The sequence below is a fragment of the Globicephala melas genome, chromosome 12, assembly GCF_963455315.2.
Source record: "Globicephala melas chromosome 12, mGloMel1.2, whole genome shotgun sequence".
NCBI classification, from domain to species: Eukaryota; Metazoa; Chordata; class Mammalia; order Artiodactyla; family Delphinidae; genus Globicephala; species Globicephala melas.
The window spans coordinates 54,995,145-55,011,961 of record NC_083325.1 but is presented as its reverse complement, the minus strand read 5'-3'; the positions used below and the strand labels follow the sequence as shown (position 1 = coordinate 55,011,961).

At 38.6% G+C, this 16,817-nt stretch overlaps 1 protein-coding gene across 1 annotated transcript in view; it reads left to right on the top strand.

The window, feature by feature from the left end:
• The window catches only part of DYNC2LI1 (dynein cytoplasmic 2 light intermediate chain 1), a 50,207-nt gene that overhangs the window by 2,073 nt on the left and 31,317 nt on the right, over positions 1–16,817 (top strand). Inside the window, exons 2-3 of the mRNA XM_030857797.3 lie at positions 1,557–1,760; positions 3,643–3,760. Of these exons, the coding sequence (XP_030713657.1) occupies positions 1,753–1,760; positions 3,643–3,760 (126 nt within the window). The 5' untranslated portion in view covers positions 1,557–1,752. The remainder of the gene's footprint in view (positions 1–1,556; positions 1,761–3,642; positions 3,761–16,817) is intronic.

Sequence of the window (16,817 nt, the reverse complement as noted above, 5' to 3'; positions counted from 1 at the left end):
TTGAAATCTGTGAGTCTTCTTGGGCTGATTCAGAAGACGAGCTCAAATCTTTGTATATTTTACCTTGAGAACAATTTTCATCTACCCAGGAAAGTCACTATCTTCGTCCAAGTTTGAAGCCTCAGGAGGCATAAGGGTAGAAAAGAGAACTCACCTGCTTAATCAGATCAAGGTGAATCAACTGAATCACTCCTGAATTAGTGCTGGTGATTAGGGCCCAGGCAGATAACCTTCACCTTCCTGGTTACCAGGCTCCCTCCTTCAACCACATATCCCAGTTACCCAAATCATTATACTTTAAAATGCTAGTACTGTGCCTAGTCCACAGAAAACACCTGGCAAAATGTTAGCTGCCATTATTGTCCATATCAATATGGCTTCCCAACTAACATGCAAAGGGATTCTAAAGTTCCAGAACCCAAATCATTGCAATTCATTACAATTTGTCCCACATCAGTTTGTGAGTTTATAGGCAATGCTGATTCAATGATGGATGTATCAGCCTCACTTGCTACCATCCTTTCTCCATTGAAGTCCATTACTTCCCTTCCTATGTGCAACTGTAGTCTCCTATGTCTCCAAAATGCACCTACGTGTTGGGAGAATTTTGTCCCCAAACATTTTATCTGAAGTGAATGCCTTTTATTTCCTATGAACCATCTGCTTCATTTCCTTGTGTTTCTTTCTTCAAAGTTGCTGATCAGCAGCTTACGTCACCATAATAACAAGTATTAAGCACTTATAATGTTTCAGACACACGTAAGTTATGTTTTACATGTATTTATCTCATTTAAAACTCATAATTTTCCCCTGCTTTACAGGATCGGACACTAAGGCTCAGAGAAATTGACTTATTTTCCATTGTGGCAATGTGGCAACTTAGCTAGTTTGACTGAGTCCCGACTTCGATCTAAGTTTGTCTTATTCCAAAGCCCACATTCTTGAACATTACAACATAGAGACTAAGCCAAATGGCAGAACAGTAGAGGAACAGTTTCTCCTTCAGTCAATCAAAACAGATCAAATACTGTCACTGCCATGAATGTTTCACCAACTCCTTGAGGCATAATTAGTCACTTGTTCTAATATAAATTGTTTGTACCTCTCTGCAATAGCTTATATCTCTGGCTTCCTTTGGGTTATTATAATTAGTTGTATATGTCATATAGTAATAATGTTTTTTATTGATTTGGAGATAAAGTAAATGAAGTATTATGGAGATGCATTTGCTTTATTAACTTATTAATAAATGATGTGCTATTGCATAAAACCTGAAACAACCAAACAAGCAGAGAGTTGGAAAATACTAAAATCGTAAATATTCTTTGCCTCTAGTAAATCACTAGAAAACAGCTCAGGAGATTGTTTCGTTCTCCATTCTCAATTCACTGCTATTGGGGAGAGAAAAGTAATTGAAGAGAGAGAGACCCCTGGCATATAAATAGTCGGTACTCAGTAGAATACTTTTAAAATAAAAGAACCCTTCCAGCCCAGAGTTTTTAGGTCACAGATTTATTACCACTTGTCGCCTCTCTCTCCCACCCTAACGGATGAAGCTGAGACGCTCGCAAAGAACGCCGAAAACTACATTTCCCATGATGCCCCTCTTCTATACGCAACCTTTACTGGTGACGTCGCTACCATAGCAACCCTCGAGCCAGCGCTAAGCCGGCCTCGCGCAGAGCTGGCGGTCCCGCTGATTCTAGGCTGGACCCTACGCGGAGACCACGACAGTGGGGCGGCCGAGCCACGATGCCCAGGTATCCCTGCAACCCTGCTTGCGCCTGGCTTATGCTCCCCTCGAGAGCCTCCCTTCTTTCCCAGCCCAGCCAGGAAGGGGTGGAGATGGGGGAGGGGTGGAGGGAGAGGCCACTGCGGGTATATTTGGGGAGAGGAGATCCTCGCGGGACCCGTTGGTGGAAGAAAATTGTGAGTTCGTCCTCTTTGCAATTCCTTTCTTGTTGGTCAAGGATCCGTAGGCACTATCCTTGAGAGTGTGGATTCTGCCGAAAGCAAGTAGAAAAGTTCCCCAGGTGGAAAAGTTAAGAGATTTTGAAAGATCATTCAACTCCAATTATTCACTTTTTCAATAAGAGTTTCTCGAGGGTTAGGGAATGTTCTAGGAACAGTTTCAGGCGGTGAACCAGACCACAAGCCACTTCCTCAGGGACCTCGGCTCCGGGTGCAGGAGTTCACGACAACAATAAATGAGCCTAACTTGTGAAGGCACTGTGAAGAATGTAAGGTCATATATAAACGGGCAGCAGGGGTGGGGGTGGGATTTTAATCACCTATCAAATACATTTTAGCTCTTCAGTTCTATGATGTCTATTTTAGTTGCTTGTTCTCAAGGTCATACCTAAACCTTCTCTAAAAGACTTATAAGGACATCGGGAGAGATGAGTCCTGGAGTCCATCACAGAGCAGGAAAGTCTGTTTTTCTCACATGGTGGATGGGCGGTGTGACCTCTGTTGAGTTTATGAACCTTAAGCTTCCCATCACGGTTTAATTGGTTACAACACCTCCTCTCTTTTCTGCTGGGAACTTGGAAAGAAGATAATCACAATAATGAAGAAATAGTGTGTAATTGAAGAGCAAACAGGCCCGGACTGAGTTCTTAGGGGCTCACCTGTGAAATAAATGTGTGAATTTTAGTGCAGACATTTAGGGACACCTGTTTTGCTCTTTTCTAACCCCTTTTTTTCATTCCTGGTTCTTGAATAATAATGATTATAAACACTCACTGATTTTAGGTGATTATGTATAGGCCAGGCCCTAACCTAAATGAATTATCACATTTGAACAGTCATGGCAATCCTATGATGTTGGTATTCTTTTTTATCAGCATTTTAGAGGTGAAGAAACAGGTAAGCCTGGGGACTAGCACAGCAGCTTTCATATATTAGGCGCTCAAGAAATACTTGTTGACTTAATAAAGCAATGAAGGATCCAGAGAGGTTAGGTAATTTGCTCAAGTTGGCATACTCTATGAAGAAAGTAGTAGATTCGAGCTTGTAACACATCAAATCTTTCTCATGTATTTTTAGTTCAATACTCCATAATTCATTTAGGCTTTACTTTAAAAAAAAACGATATAATCTTATTTGTATAAAATTATATGAGTGTGTAGAGAGGTAAATGAAAAGATGATTTTCAAAAGTGATTTTAGGTGATTTTCCCCCTTTTTTATATTTTAAAAAAGGAATCTTGAGCCAAAAAATATATAATTTAAAAAACAATGCCAAAAACTTTCAGGGGGCAAAGATGATGTGGTACACTGGCTTTACACATTCCCTCTTTTCCTAGATGTTGGTGGTTTTCAAGTTGTGCGTTTCCAAAAGTCATTGTACATTCATGTGTGTCTGAGACGCTAACACACACAGCTTTCAGCCTTGCCCGGAAGCCCCCAAATCAGACAACCTCAAATCCTGGCAATAAATACTCTGCTTATCATTTTCTGCTTCAATCTAGTACAAAGAGAATGACTAATCCTCCGAAGTTTTACCAGTAAATTGTCCCCCCCCAAATGATGTTGATTTGTTTTATAAATCTGACTGAAATAAATTTTCTTTGGGCTGGAAAGAAATTTTTGAAAGGATTCTTTTTTGTTTCTCTGAATTTTGGTTTTCTGCCTCATATAGTGAAACTCTCTGGGAAATCGCAAGAGCTGAAGTGGAAAAACGGGGAAGTAATGGAAGTGAAGGCAATGGAGTTGAAACTGGAGAAAAGTCTGTTTTCTTCATTGGCAGTAAAAATGGGGTAATGCATTTTTTCCTACTTTTTTTTTTCCCAAGTATTATAATGATTTAACAACCAGTGGTAAAATTTATTGTAATACTTTGATAAAAATTTAGGTACTTCAACCCTTTAACCAGATGACCAGTCTCCGGCCTGCTGGTTACATTGGATCTGGTTGGGCCCTGCTCACAGGTGGGTAGGGACTAACACCCAGCCTTTCTCTTCTTGTCAAGCGGTGTGTCCTGACCTGGGCCACAGCAGCCCAGAGGAAGGGGCATGTGTTTCTGACTAGACAGCCCAGAGGAGTTATCTTTTCCCAGTTTTCACAGTCACCATAAATATTGATACTATTCCGATGGTCATATTTATAGGTAACTTGTACAGCTGAAACAAGCATATAGATAATAAAAACATGAACCATATAGAGTATAATATGTTTAACTTTCACTGTCTTAAACTAGTGTCACAGAAATAGAAGGAACCTTGAAGATATCTACTCTTCTTTTTTTTTTTTTGGTGGTACGCGGGCCTCTTACCGTTGTGGCCTCTCCCGTTGCGGAGCACAGGCTCCGGATGCGCAGGCTCAGCGGCCATGGCTCATGGGCCCAGCCACTCTGCAGCATGTGGGATCTTCCCGGACTGGGGCATGAACCCGTGTCCCCTGCATCGGCAGGCAGACTCTCAACCACTGTGCCACCAGGGAAGCCCTACTATTCTTTTTTTTTTTAAGGCGATATACTGTTTTTTTAAAAATAAATTTATTTATTTTATTTTTGGCTGCGTTGGGTCTTTGTTGCTGTGTGCGAGCTTTCTTTGGTTGCGGTGAGTGGGGACTACTCTTCGTTGTGGTGCATGGGCTTCTCGTTGTAGTGCATGGGCTTCCCACTGCAGTGGATTCTCTTGTTGTGGATCATGGAGCTATAGAGCACAGGCTCAGTAGTTGTGGCGTACGGGCTCAGTAGTTGTGGCTCGCGGGCTCTAGAGCACAGGCTCAGTAGTTGTGGCACACGGGCTTAACTGCTCCGCGGCATGTGGGATCTTCCCGGACCAGGGCTCAAACCCATGTCCCCTGCATTGGCAGGGGGATTCTTAACCACTGTGCCACCAGGGAAGCCCTAGTCTACTCTTCTGCAATAGGGATTCTTACTCTGGGATCCATGGAGGTACTTCTTGGGGTCTGTGAACTCCCTAGAAATGTATGCAGAATTGTGTGTGATTGTGCACTGGTGCTTTTTTTTTTAATGAGAAATTAGATTCCCCCAGGGTTCTAGTCACTGTAAACAGTGGTTGTATGGTCTAGGTTTGAATATTTCCAACAATGGGGGTGTTCTCTTTTACAAGGCAGGCTGTTTCCGTTTTTGTTTCTAGAAAATCCTAGTTACAAAGCCTAGTTGCTGGAAAATTGCAGTCTGTTTTATTGTAACATCCACCCCTTGGTTTGAATTCTGACCTGTAAAAGTATGAGAGTAAGTCTAATTTTACTCTTCTACTTGTTAAACCTTCAGATATTTAAAAATTACCCTTCTAATAGTTCTGGCAACCACCTTGTCTCCCTGAGTCTTTCTGTTTCGGCTTTAACGTTTCTTTCAGCCATGCCTCTGTGTCAGGGACTCTATATCAGTCAGTCATGGATTGTCTTATCTGCGGTGATTCTAATGTGTATTTCTCAGGATGGAACAGAATTTTTGAGGTTTTCCTTAACAACTGTAGAAGGTTTAGACACTGTCCATGTCATGGACTCTACACGTCATGGATTATCTATCTGTCATAATCCTAGTAACTCAACTGGAATTATTCTAATGTGAAATTCTCAGGATAAAACAGAATTTTTCAGGTTTTGCTTACCTACTGTCAACTAGAGCAGGTCTGCCAGCTTCTCTGTTGCCAGATGCCGTGTTCCTGTTACTGTACAGAAAAATATTAGTAATCACATAACACTGCTCACTAAGTTTGAGCTTGGGGTCTGCAAGCCTTTTTCATTTATGATGTTGTTTTGTCCTTAATTTTATTAGACTGGATCTTTTGTTACAGTCTGTTTTTATTGTTATCTTAAATTACTTTTATTAAAGTAATTCATGTATGTGGTTTAAGAACTTAAAGACTATCAAAAGATAAATGAACTTATTTACAAAACAGAAATAGACTCACAGACATAGAAAACAAACTTGTGCAGACTTCCCTGGCTGTCCAGTGTTTAAGACTTCTCCTTCCAGGGCAGGGGGTGCCGGTTCGATCCCTAATCCGGAGCTAAGATCCCACATGCCTCGCGGCCAAAAAACCAAAACATAAAACAGAAGCAATATTGTAACAAATTCAATAAAGACTTTAAAAATGGTCCACATCAAAAAAATCTTTAAAGAAAAACGAAAACAGGGCTTCCCTGGTGGCACAGTGGTTGAGAGTCCGCCTGCCGATGCAGGGGACATGGGTTCGTGACCCGGTCCGGGAAGATCCCACATGCTGCGGAGCGGCTGGGCCCGTGAGCCATGGCCGCTGAGCCTGCGCATCCGGAGCCCGTGCTCCACAACGGGAGAGGCCACAACAGTGAGAGGCCCGCGTACCGCAAAAAAAAATAAATAAAAAGAAAAGAAAAACTTATGGTTACTAAAGTGGATAGCGGAAGGAGGGGGGATAAATTAGGAGTTTAGGATTAACATACACGTGCTACTATATATAAAATAGATAACCAAGGACCTGTTGCATAGCACAGGGAACTATACTCAATATCTTATAATAACCTATAATGGAAAAGAATCTGGAAAAAAGACATGATTTTCTTCTTTCCTTGATATTTTAATACTGCATTAATTTGTCAGAATCAAAAAAAATCATTTGGTCATCTCAGTAGATTAGAAAAGCATTCAATAAAATTCAACACCTGGGGCAACTAACTTACTTTTAGCAAACTAGGAATAGAAAAGAAACTTCTTAATCTGATATAGACTATTATTAAAGTACCTCCATCAAATGATGTACCATAATTGATTTAACACAGTTTGCCTACTTTTGGATATTTGGACTCCCTCCTCTGTGTTTATTCAACAATTATAATTTATGCTATGATGAACATCTTTGTGTATGTTGATCAAGTTGCTTAATCTCTCTGTGTCTGTTTCCTCATGTATAAGATGAAAATAAAATACACCTACCTTAAAAAAAAAAAGATTACCAAAGGTACATAAAGTAAAATAACAAATCTCTCCACATCATTCAGAATCTCTCCTCAAAGCCACAATTTTCATATCTTTTACATTTCTTCTGTAATTTACTTCTGTATTTCTGAATAATGTGCTTATGGGCTGTTTCCAGACTTTGAATATTATACAGTATCTGTTGAATTTCTGATAATAGTAGAAAAGTATTTACTTCCCCATCTCTCTCAAACTCCCACTTCTAGTAATATCATTGCTATTATCATGTTGGGCTGAATGCTATTATCATGTTGGGCTGAATCAATATTCAGTGTTAGTTTATTTTATTATAAGTGTCTAAATCATTTTTGCTGGTGTGCCAAGTGCAAAACTGTGATTATATTTCCTTTCTCAAGTAACTTTTTCCTGAAGTTTAAAACTCTTTGTTTTTTATTTGCCTAGTTTTTATATGTACCTTAGTTTTTACATGCATTAGTTATCTATTGCTACATAATAAATTACCTCAAAACCTATCAGCTTTTAAAACAACAGTCATTATCTCACCCAGTTTCTGAGGGTCTGGACTCTGAGAGCACCTTAGTTGGGTGGTTCTGCTTAAGAATTTTCATAAAGTTGTAGTCAAGATGTCATCTGGGACTAAAGTTATTTCTCGCCTCGACTGAACCGGAGAATCAGTTTCCAGGCTCCTCAACATGATTGCTGGCAAGAGGCATCAGTTTCTTGCTGGCTGTTGGCCAGAGACTTTAGTTCTTTGCCATGTGGACCTCTCAACAAGGCTGCATACAGCATGGCAGCTTGCTTCCTCCAGAGTGAGACATCAAAAGTGAGAGGTTACCTGAGACAGAGGCTACAGTCTTTTATAACCTAATTTTGGAAGCGACATGCCATCACTTCTGCCATATGCTGTTGGTCAAAAAGAGCAGTGCAGTGTGTGAGGGACTACAGATGGGTGTGAATACCAGGAGGTGGGGCTCATTTGGGACCATCCCTTTTTAAAAATTTTTATTTTATATTGGAGTATAGTTGATTTACAATGTTGTGTTAGTTTCAGGTGTACAGCGAAGTGATTCAGTTGTACATATACATACATCCATTCTTTTTCAGATTCTTTTCCCACATAGGTTATTACAGAATATTGAGTAGAGGTACCTGTGCTATACAGTAGGTCCTTGTTGATTATCTATTTTAAATATAGTAGTGTGTTTATGTTAATCCCAAACTCCTAATTTATCCCTCCTGTCACCTTTCCCCTTTGGTAACAATAAGTTTGTTTTTGAAAACTGTGAATCTGTTTCTGTTTTGTAAATAAGTTCATTTGTATCGTTTTTTTAGATTCCACATATAAATGATAGCATATGATATTTGTCTTTGTCTGACTTACTTCACTAGTTGAATAATCTCCAGGTCCATCCATGTTGCTGCAAATGGCATTATTTCATTCTTTTTTTATGGCTGAGTAATAGTCCATTGTGTGTGTATATATATATATATATATATATATATATATATATATATATATATACACCACATCTTCTTTATCCATTCCTCTGTTGATGGACATTTAGGTTGCTTCCATGTCTTGGCATGAACATCATAAATAGTGTTGCATGAACATCAGTTGCATGTATCTTTCCAAATTATGGTTTTCTCCAGATATATGCCCAGGAGTGGGATTGCTAGACTGTATGGTAGCTCTATTTTAGTTTGTTAAGGAACCTCCATACTGTTCTCCATAGTGGTTGTACCAATTTATATTCCCACCAAGGGGTAGGATGGTTCCCTTTTCTCCACACCCTCTCCAGCACTTATTGTTTGTAGACTTTTTAATGATGGCCATTCTGACCAGAGTGAGGTGATACCTCACTGTAGTTTTGGTTTGCATTTCTCTAATAATTACTGATGTTGAGCATCTTTTTATGTGCTTTTGGCAATCTGTATGTCTTCTTTGGTGAAATATCTATTTAGGTCTTCTGCCCATTTTTTGATTGGGTTTGTTTGGGTTTTTTTGATATTGAGCTATTTGTATATTTTGGAGATTTATTCCTTGTCAGTCACATCATTTGCAAATATTTTCTCCCATTCTGAGAGTTGCCTTTGTATTTTCTTTAAAGTTTACTTTGCTGTGCAAAAGCTTTTAAGTTTACTTAGTTTCCATTTGTTATTTTCATTACTCTAGGAGGTGGATCTAGAAGTGTTTTGCCTATGTTTCCCTCTAAGAGTTTTATAGTATCTGGCCTTACATTTAGGTCTTTAATCCATTTTTAGTTTATTTTTGGTGTGGTGTTAGAGAATGTTTTAATTTCCTTCTTTTATATATAGCTGTCCAGTTTTCCCAGCACCACTTACTGAAGAGACTGTCTTTTCTTCATTGTATGTTCTTGCCTCCTTTGTTGTAGATTAATTGACCATAGGTGCGTGCATTTGTTTCTGGACTTTCTATCCTGTTCCATTGATCTATATTTCTATAGGAGCCTTATTCCTCCAGCTCTTTTTTTCTTTATCAGGATTGCTTTGGCTATTCGGGGTCTTTTTTGTTTCCATACAAATTTTAATTTTTTTTGTTCTAGTTCTGTGAAAAATGCCATTGGTAATTTGATAGGGATTATATTGAGTCTGTAGATTGCCCTGGGTAGTAAAGTCATTTTGACAGTATTGATTCTTCTAGTCCAAGAACATGGTATAATCTCTCCATCTGTTTGTGTCATCTTCTTTCATCAGCATCTTACACTTTTCAGAGTACAGGCCTTTTGCCTTCTTAGGTAGGTTTATTCCTAAGTATTTTATTCTTCTTGATGTGATGGTAAATGGGATTGTTTCTTTAATTTCTCTTTCTGATATTTCGTTGTTAGTGTATAGAAATGCAACAGATTTCTGTGTATTAATTTTGTATTCTGCAACTTTACTGAATTCATTGATGAGCTCTAGTAGTTTTCTGGTAGCATCTTTAGGATTTTCTACATGTAGTATCATGTCATCTGCAAACAGTGACAGTTTTACTTCTTCTTTTCCAGTTTGGATTCCTTTTATTTCTTTTTTTTTTTTTTTTTTTTTTGCGGTATGTGAGCCTCTCACTGATGTGACCTCTCCCGTTGCGGAGCACAGGCTCCGGATGCACAGGCCTAGCGGCCATGGCTCATGGGCCCAGCTGCTCCACGGCATGTGGGATCTTCCCGGACCGGGACACGAACCCGTGTCCCCTGCATCGGCAGGCGGACTCTCAACCACTGTGCCACCAGGGAAGCCCCTTTTATTTCTTTTTCTTCTCTGATTGTCATGGCTAGGACTTCCAGAACTATGTTGAATAACAGTGGTGAGAGTGGACATCCTAGTCTAGTTCCTGATCTTAGAGGAAATGCTTTTCAGCTTTTCACAGTTGAGTACGATGTTAGCTGTGGGTTTGTCATGTATGACCTTTATTATGTTGAGGTAGTTTCCCTCTATGCCCACTTTCTGGAGAGTTTTTATCATAAATGGGTGTTGATTTTTATCAAAAGCTTTTCTGCATCTATTAAGATGATCATATGGTTTTTATTCTTCAATTTGTTAATTTGGTGTATCACACTGACCAATTTGTGGGTGTTGAAAAATCATTGCATCCCTGGGTTAAATCCTACTTTCGTGATCATGGTGTATGATTCTTTTAATGTATTGTTGGATTTGGTTTGCAAGTATTTTGTTGCAGATTTTTGCATCTATGTTCATCAGTGATATTGGCCTGTAATTTTCTTTTTTGTGTGGTCTGGTTTTGGTATCAGGGTGATGGTGGCCTTGTAGAATGAGTTTGGGAGTTTTCCTTCCTCTGCAATTTTTGGAAGAGTTTCAGAAGGATAGTTGTTAACTCTCCTGTAAATGTTTGATAGAATTTGCCTGTGAAGCCATCTGGTCCTGGACTTCTGTTTGTTGGTAGTTTTTTAAATCACAGTGTCAATTTCAGTACTTGTGATTGGTCTGTTCCTATTTTCTATTTCTTCCTGGTTCAGTCTTGGAAGATTGTACCTTTCTAAGAACTTGTCCATTTCTTCTAGGTTGTCCATTTTATTGGCATATAGTTGCTTGTGGTAGTTTCTTATGATCCTTTGTGGTGTCAGTTGTAACTTCTCCTTTTTCATTTCTTATTTTCTTGATTTGAGCCCTCTCCCTTTTTTTCTTGATAAGTCTGGCTAAAGGTTTATCAATTTGTTTATCTTTTCAAAGAACCAGCTTTTAGTTTTATTGATCTTTTTTATTGTTTTCATCTCTATTTCATTTATTTCTGCTCTGACCTTTATGATTTCTTTCCTTCTACTGACTATGGGTTTTGTTTGTTCTTCTTTCTTTAGTTGCTTTAGGTATAAGGTTAGGTTGTTTGAGAGTTTTCTTGTTCCTGAGGTAAGATTGTATTGCTATAAACTTCCCTCTTAGAACTGCTTTTGCTGCATCCCATAGATTTTGGTTTTTGTTTGTTTCTTTGTTTTAATTTTATTAATTTTTTACACAGCAGGTCATTATAAGTCATCAGTTTTATACACAACAGTTTATACATGTCAATCCCAATCGCCCAATTCATCACACCACCACCACCACCACCCGCCACTTCCCCCCTTCGTGTCCATACGTTTGTTCTCTACTTCTGTGTCTCAATTTCTGCTCTGCAAACCAGTTCATCTGTACCATTTTCTAGGTTCCACATATATGTGTTAATATACGATATTTGTTTTTCTCCTTCTGACTTGCTTCACTCTGTATGATAGTCTCTAGATGCATCCACATCTCTACAAATGACCCAGTTTCGTTCCTTTTTATGGCTGAGTAATATTCCATTGTATATATGTACCCTATCTTTATCCATTCATCTGTCGATGGGCATTTAGGTTGCTTCCATGACCTGGCTATTGTAAATAGTGCTGCAGTGAACATTGGGGTGCATGTGTCTTTTTGAATTATGGTTTTCTCTGGTTATATGCCCAGTAGTGGGATTGCTGGATCATATGGTAATTCTATTTTTAGTTTTTTAAGGAACCTCCATACTGTTCTCCATAGTGGCTATATCAATTTACATTCCTACCAACAGTGCAGGAGGGTTCCCTTTTCTCCACACCCTCTCCAGCATTTGTTGTTTGTAGATTTTCTGATGATACCCATTCTAACTGATGTGAGGTGATACCTCAATTTAGTTTTGATTTGCATTTCTCTAACAATTAGTGATGTTGAGCAGCTTTTCTTGTGCCTCTTGGCCATCTGTATGTCTTCTTTTTTTTTTTTTCTTTTTTTTTTTTGCTGTACGCGGGCCTCTCACTGTTGTGGCCTCTCCCGCTGCGGAGCACAGGCTCAGGACGCGCAGGCCCAGTGGCCATGGCTCACAGGCCCAGCCGCTCCGTGGCATGTGGGATCTTCCAGGACCAGGGTACGAACCCGTTTCTCCTGCATCGGCAGGCGGACTCTCAACCACTGCGCCACCAGGGAAGCCCTGTATGTCTTCTTTGGAGAAATGTATATTTAGGTCTTCTGCCCATTTTTGGATTGGGTTGTTTGTTTTTTTAATATTGAGCTGCATGAGCTGTTTATATGTTTTGGAGATTAATCCTATGTCCATTGATTTGTTTGCAAATATTTTCTCCCGTTCTGAGGGTTGTCTTTTCATCTTGTTTATGGTTTCCTTTGCTGTGCAAAAGCTTTGAAGTTTCATTAGGTCCCATTTGTTTATTTTTGGTTTTATTTCCATTACTCTAGGAGGTGTATCAAAAAAGATCTTGCTGTGATTTATGTCAAAGAGTGTTCTTCCTATGCTTTCCTCTAAGAGTTTTATAGTGCCTGGTCTTACATTTAGGTCTCTAATCCATGTTGAGTTTATTTTTGTGTATGGTGTTAGGGAGTGTTCTAATTTCATTCTTTTACACGGAACTGTCCAGTTTTCCCAGCACCACTTGTTTAAGAGACTGTCTTTTCTCCATTGTATATCCTTGCCTCCTTTGTCATAGATTAATTGACCATAGGTGCGTGGGTTTATCTCTGGGCTTTCTATCCTGTTCCACTGATCTATGTTTCTGTTTTTGTGCCAGTAGCATACTGTCTTGATTACTGTAGCTTTGTAGTATAGTCTGAAGTCAGGGAGTCTGATTCCTCCGGCTCTGTTTTTTCCCCTCAAGACTGCTTTGGCTATTCGGGGTCCTTTGTGTCTCCATACAAATTTTGAGATTTTTTGTTCTAGTTCTGTAAAAAATACCATTGGTAATTTGATAGGGATTGCATTGAATCTGTAGATTGCTTTGGGTAGTATAGTCATTTTTCACAGTATTGATTCTTCCAATCCAAGAACATGGTATATCTCTCCATCTGTTTGTATCATCTTTAATTTCTTTCATCAGTGTCTTATAGTTTTCTGCATACAGGTCTTTTTTCTCCCTAGGTAGGTTTATTCCTAGGTATTTTATTCTTTTTGTTGCAATGGTAAATGGGAGTGTTTCCTTAATTTCTCTTTCAGATTTTTCATCATTAGTGTATAGAAATTTGCAAGAGATACAAGAGATTTCTGTGCGTTAATTTTGTATCCTGCAACTTTACCAGATTCATTGATTAGCTCCAGTAGTTTTCTGGTGGCATCTTTAGGATTCTCTATTTATAGTATCATGTCATCTGCAAACAGTGACAGTTTTACTTCTTCTTTTCCAGTTTGGATTCCTTTTATTTCTTTTTCTTCTCTGATTGCCATGGCTAGGACTTCCATAACTATGTTGAATAATAGTGGTGAGAATGGACATCCTTGTCTTGTTCCTGATCTTAGGGGAAATGCTTTCAGTTTTTCACCATTGAGAATGAAGTTTGCTGTGGGTTTGTCATATATGGCCTTTATTATGTTGAGGTAGGTTCCTTCTATGCCCACTTTCTGGAGAGTTTTTATCATAAATGGGTGTGGAATTTTGTCAAAAGCTTTTTCTGCATCTATTGAGATAATCATATGGTTTTTATTCAGTTTGTTAATATGGTGTATCACATTGATTTGTGTATATTGAAGAATCCTTGCATCCCTGGGATAAATCCCACTTGATCATGGTGTATGATCTTTTTAATGTGTTGTTGGATTCTGTTTGCTAGTATTTTGTTGAGGATTTTTACATCTATATTCATCAGTTATATTGGTATATAATTTTCTTTTTTTGTAGTATCTTTGTCTGGTTTTGGTATCAGGGTGATAGTGGCCTCGTAGAATGAGTTCGGGGGTTTTCCTTCTTCTGCAATTTTTTGGAAGAGTTTGAGAAGGATGGATGTTAGCTCTTCTCTAAATGTTTGATAGAATTCACCTGTGAAGGCATCTGGTCCTGCATTTTGTTTGTTGGAAGATTTTTTTTCTATAGGTTTTTAATATGATTTTTTAAATTAATTTAATTTATTTATTTTTGGCTGCGTTGGGTCTTCCTTACTGCGTGCGTGCTTTCTCTAGTTGCGGCGAGTGGGGGCTACTCTTCATTGCCATGCGCGGGCTTCTCATTGCGGTGGATTCTCTTGTTATGGAGCATGGGCTCTAGTCACGCGAGCTTCAGTAGTTGTGGCTCGCGGGCTCTAGAGCGCAGGCTCAGTAGTTGTGGCGCCTGGGCTTCGTTGCTCCGTGGCATGTGGGAACTTCCCACACCAGGGCTCAAACCCGGTCCCCTGCATTGGCAGGTGGATTCTTAACCACTGCACCACCAGGGAAGCCCTTGTTGGAAGCATTTTAATCACAGTTTCAATTTCATTACTTGTGATTGGTCTGTTCATATTTTCTATTTCTTCCTCGTTCAGTCTTGGAAGGTTATACCTTTCTAAGAATTTGTCCATCTCTTCCAGGTTGTCCATTTTATTAGCATAGAGTTGCTTGTAGTAGTCTCTTAGGATGCTTTGTATTTCTGTGGTGTCTGTTGTAACTTCTTTTTCATTTCTAATTTTATTGATTTGAGTCCTCTCCCTCTTTTTCTTGGTGAGTCTGGCTAATTGTTTATCCATTTTGTTTATCTTCTCAAAGAACCAGCTTTTAGTTTTATTGACCTTTGCTGTTGTTTTCTTTGTTTCTATTTCATTTATTTCTGCTCTGATCTTGATGATTTCTTTCCTTCTGCTAACTTTGGGTTTTGTTTTTTCTTCTTTCTCTAGTTCCTTTAGGTGTAACATTAGATTGTTTATTTGAGATTTTTCTTGTTTCTTGAGGTAGGCTTGTATGGCTGTAAACTTCCCTTTTAGAACTGCTTTTGCTGCATCTCATAGGTTTTGAATTGTCGTGTTTTCATTGTCATTTGTTTCTAGGTATTTTTTGATTTCCTCTTTGATTTCTTCAGTGATCTCTTGGTTATTTAGTAACGTATTGTTTAGCCTTCATGTGTTTGTGTTTTTTACGTTTTTTTCCCTTTAATTGATTTCTAATCTCATAGCATTGTAGTCAGAAAAGATGCTTGATATGATTTTTACTGTCTTAAATTTACTGAGGCTTGATTTGTGACCCAGGATGTGATCTATCCTGGAGAATATTCCGTGCACACTTGAGAAGATAGTGTAATCTGCTGTTTTTGGATGGAATGTCCTATAAATATCAATTAAATCTATTTGGTCTGTTGTGTCATTTAAAGCTTCTGTTTCCTTATTTATTTTCATTTTGGATGATCTGTCCATTGGTGGAAGTGAGGTTTTAAAGTTCCCCACTATTATTGTGTTACTGTCATTTTCCTGTTTTACAGCTGTTAGCAGTTGCCTTATGTATTGAGGTGCTCCTGTGTTGGGTGCATATATATTTATAATTGTTATATCTTCTTTTTTGGATTGATTCCTTGATCATTATGTAGTATCCTTTCTTGTCTCTTGTAACATTCTTTATTTTAAAGTCTATTTTATCTGATATGAGTATTGCTACTCCAGCTTTCTTTTGATTTCCATTTGCATGGAATATCTTTTTCCATCCCCTCACTTTCAGTCTGTATGTGTCCCTAGGTCTGAAGTGGGTCTCTTGTAGACAGCATATAGATGGGTCTTGTTTTATCCATTCAGCAAGCCTGTGTCTTTTGGCTGAAGCATTTAATCCATTCACGTTTAAGGTAATTATTGATATGTGTGTTCCTATGACCATTTTCTTAATTGTTTTGGGTTTGTTTTTGTAGGTCCTTTTCTTCTCTTGTGTTTCCCACTTAGAGAAGTTCCTTTAGCATTTGTTGTATAGCTGGTTTGGTGGTGCTGAATTCTCTTAGCTTTTGCTTGTCTGTAAAGCTTCTGATTTCTCCGTCCAATGAATGAGATGCTTTCTGGGTAGAGTAATCTTGGGTGTAGGTTCTTCCCTTTCATCACTTTAAGTATATCATGCCACTCCCTTCTGGCTTGTAGAGTGTCTGCTGAGAAATAAGCTGTTAACCTTATGGGAGTTCCCTTGTGTGTTATTTGTCGTTTTTCCCTTGCTGCTTTCATTAATTTTTCTTTGTCTTAATTTTTGTCAGTTTGATTAATATGTGTCTTGGCATGTTCCTCCTTGGGTTTATCCTGTATGGGACTCTCTGTGCTTCCTGGACTTGGGTGGCTATTTCCTTTCCCATGTTAGGGAAGTTTTCTGCTATTATCTCTTCAAATATCTTTTCAGGCCCTTTCTCTCTTCTCTTTCTAGGACCCCTGTAATGTGAATGTTGGTGCATTTAATGTTGTCCAGAGGTTTCTTAGACTGTCCTCTTTTCTTTTCATGCTTTTTTCTTTTTTCTGTTCTGCAGCAGTGATTTCCACCCATCTGTCTTCCAGCTCACTTATTCGTTCTTCTGCCTCATTTATTCTGCTATTGATTCCTTATAGTGTATTTTTCATTCCAGTTATTGTATTGTTCATCTCTGTTCTTTAAATCTTCTAGCTCTTTGTTAAACATTTCATGTATCTTCTTGGTCTGTGCCTCCATTCTTTTTCCAAGATCTCGGATCATCTTTACTATGGTTACTCTGAATTTTTTTCAG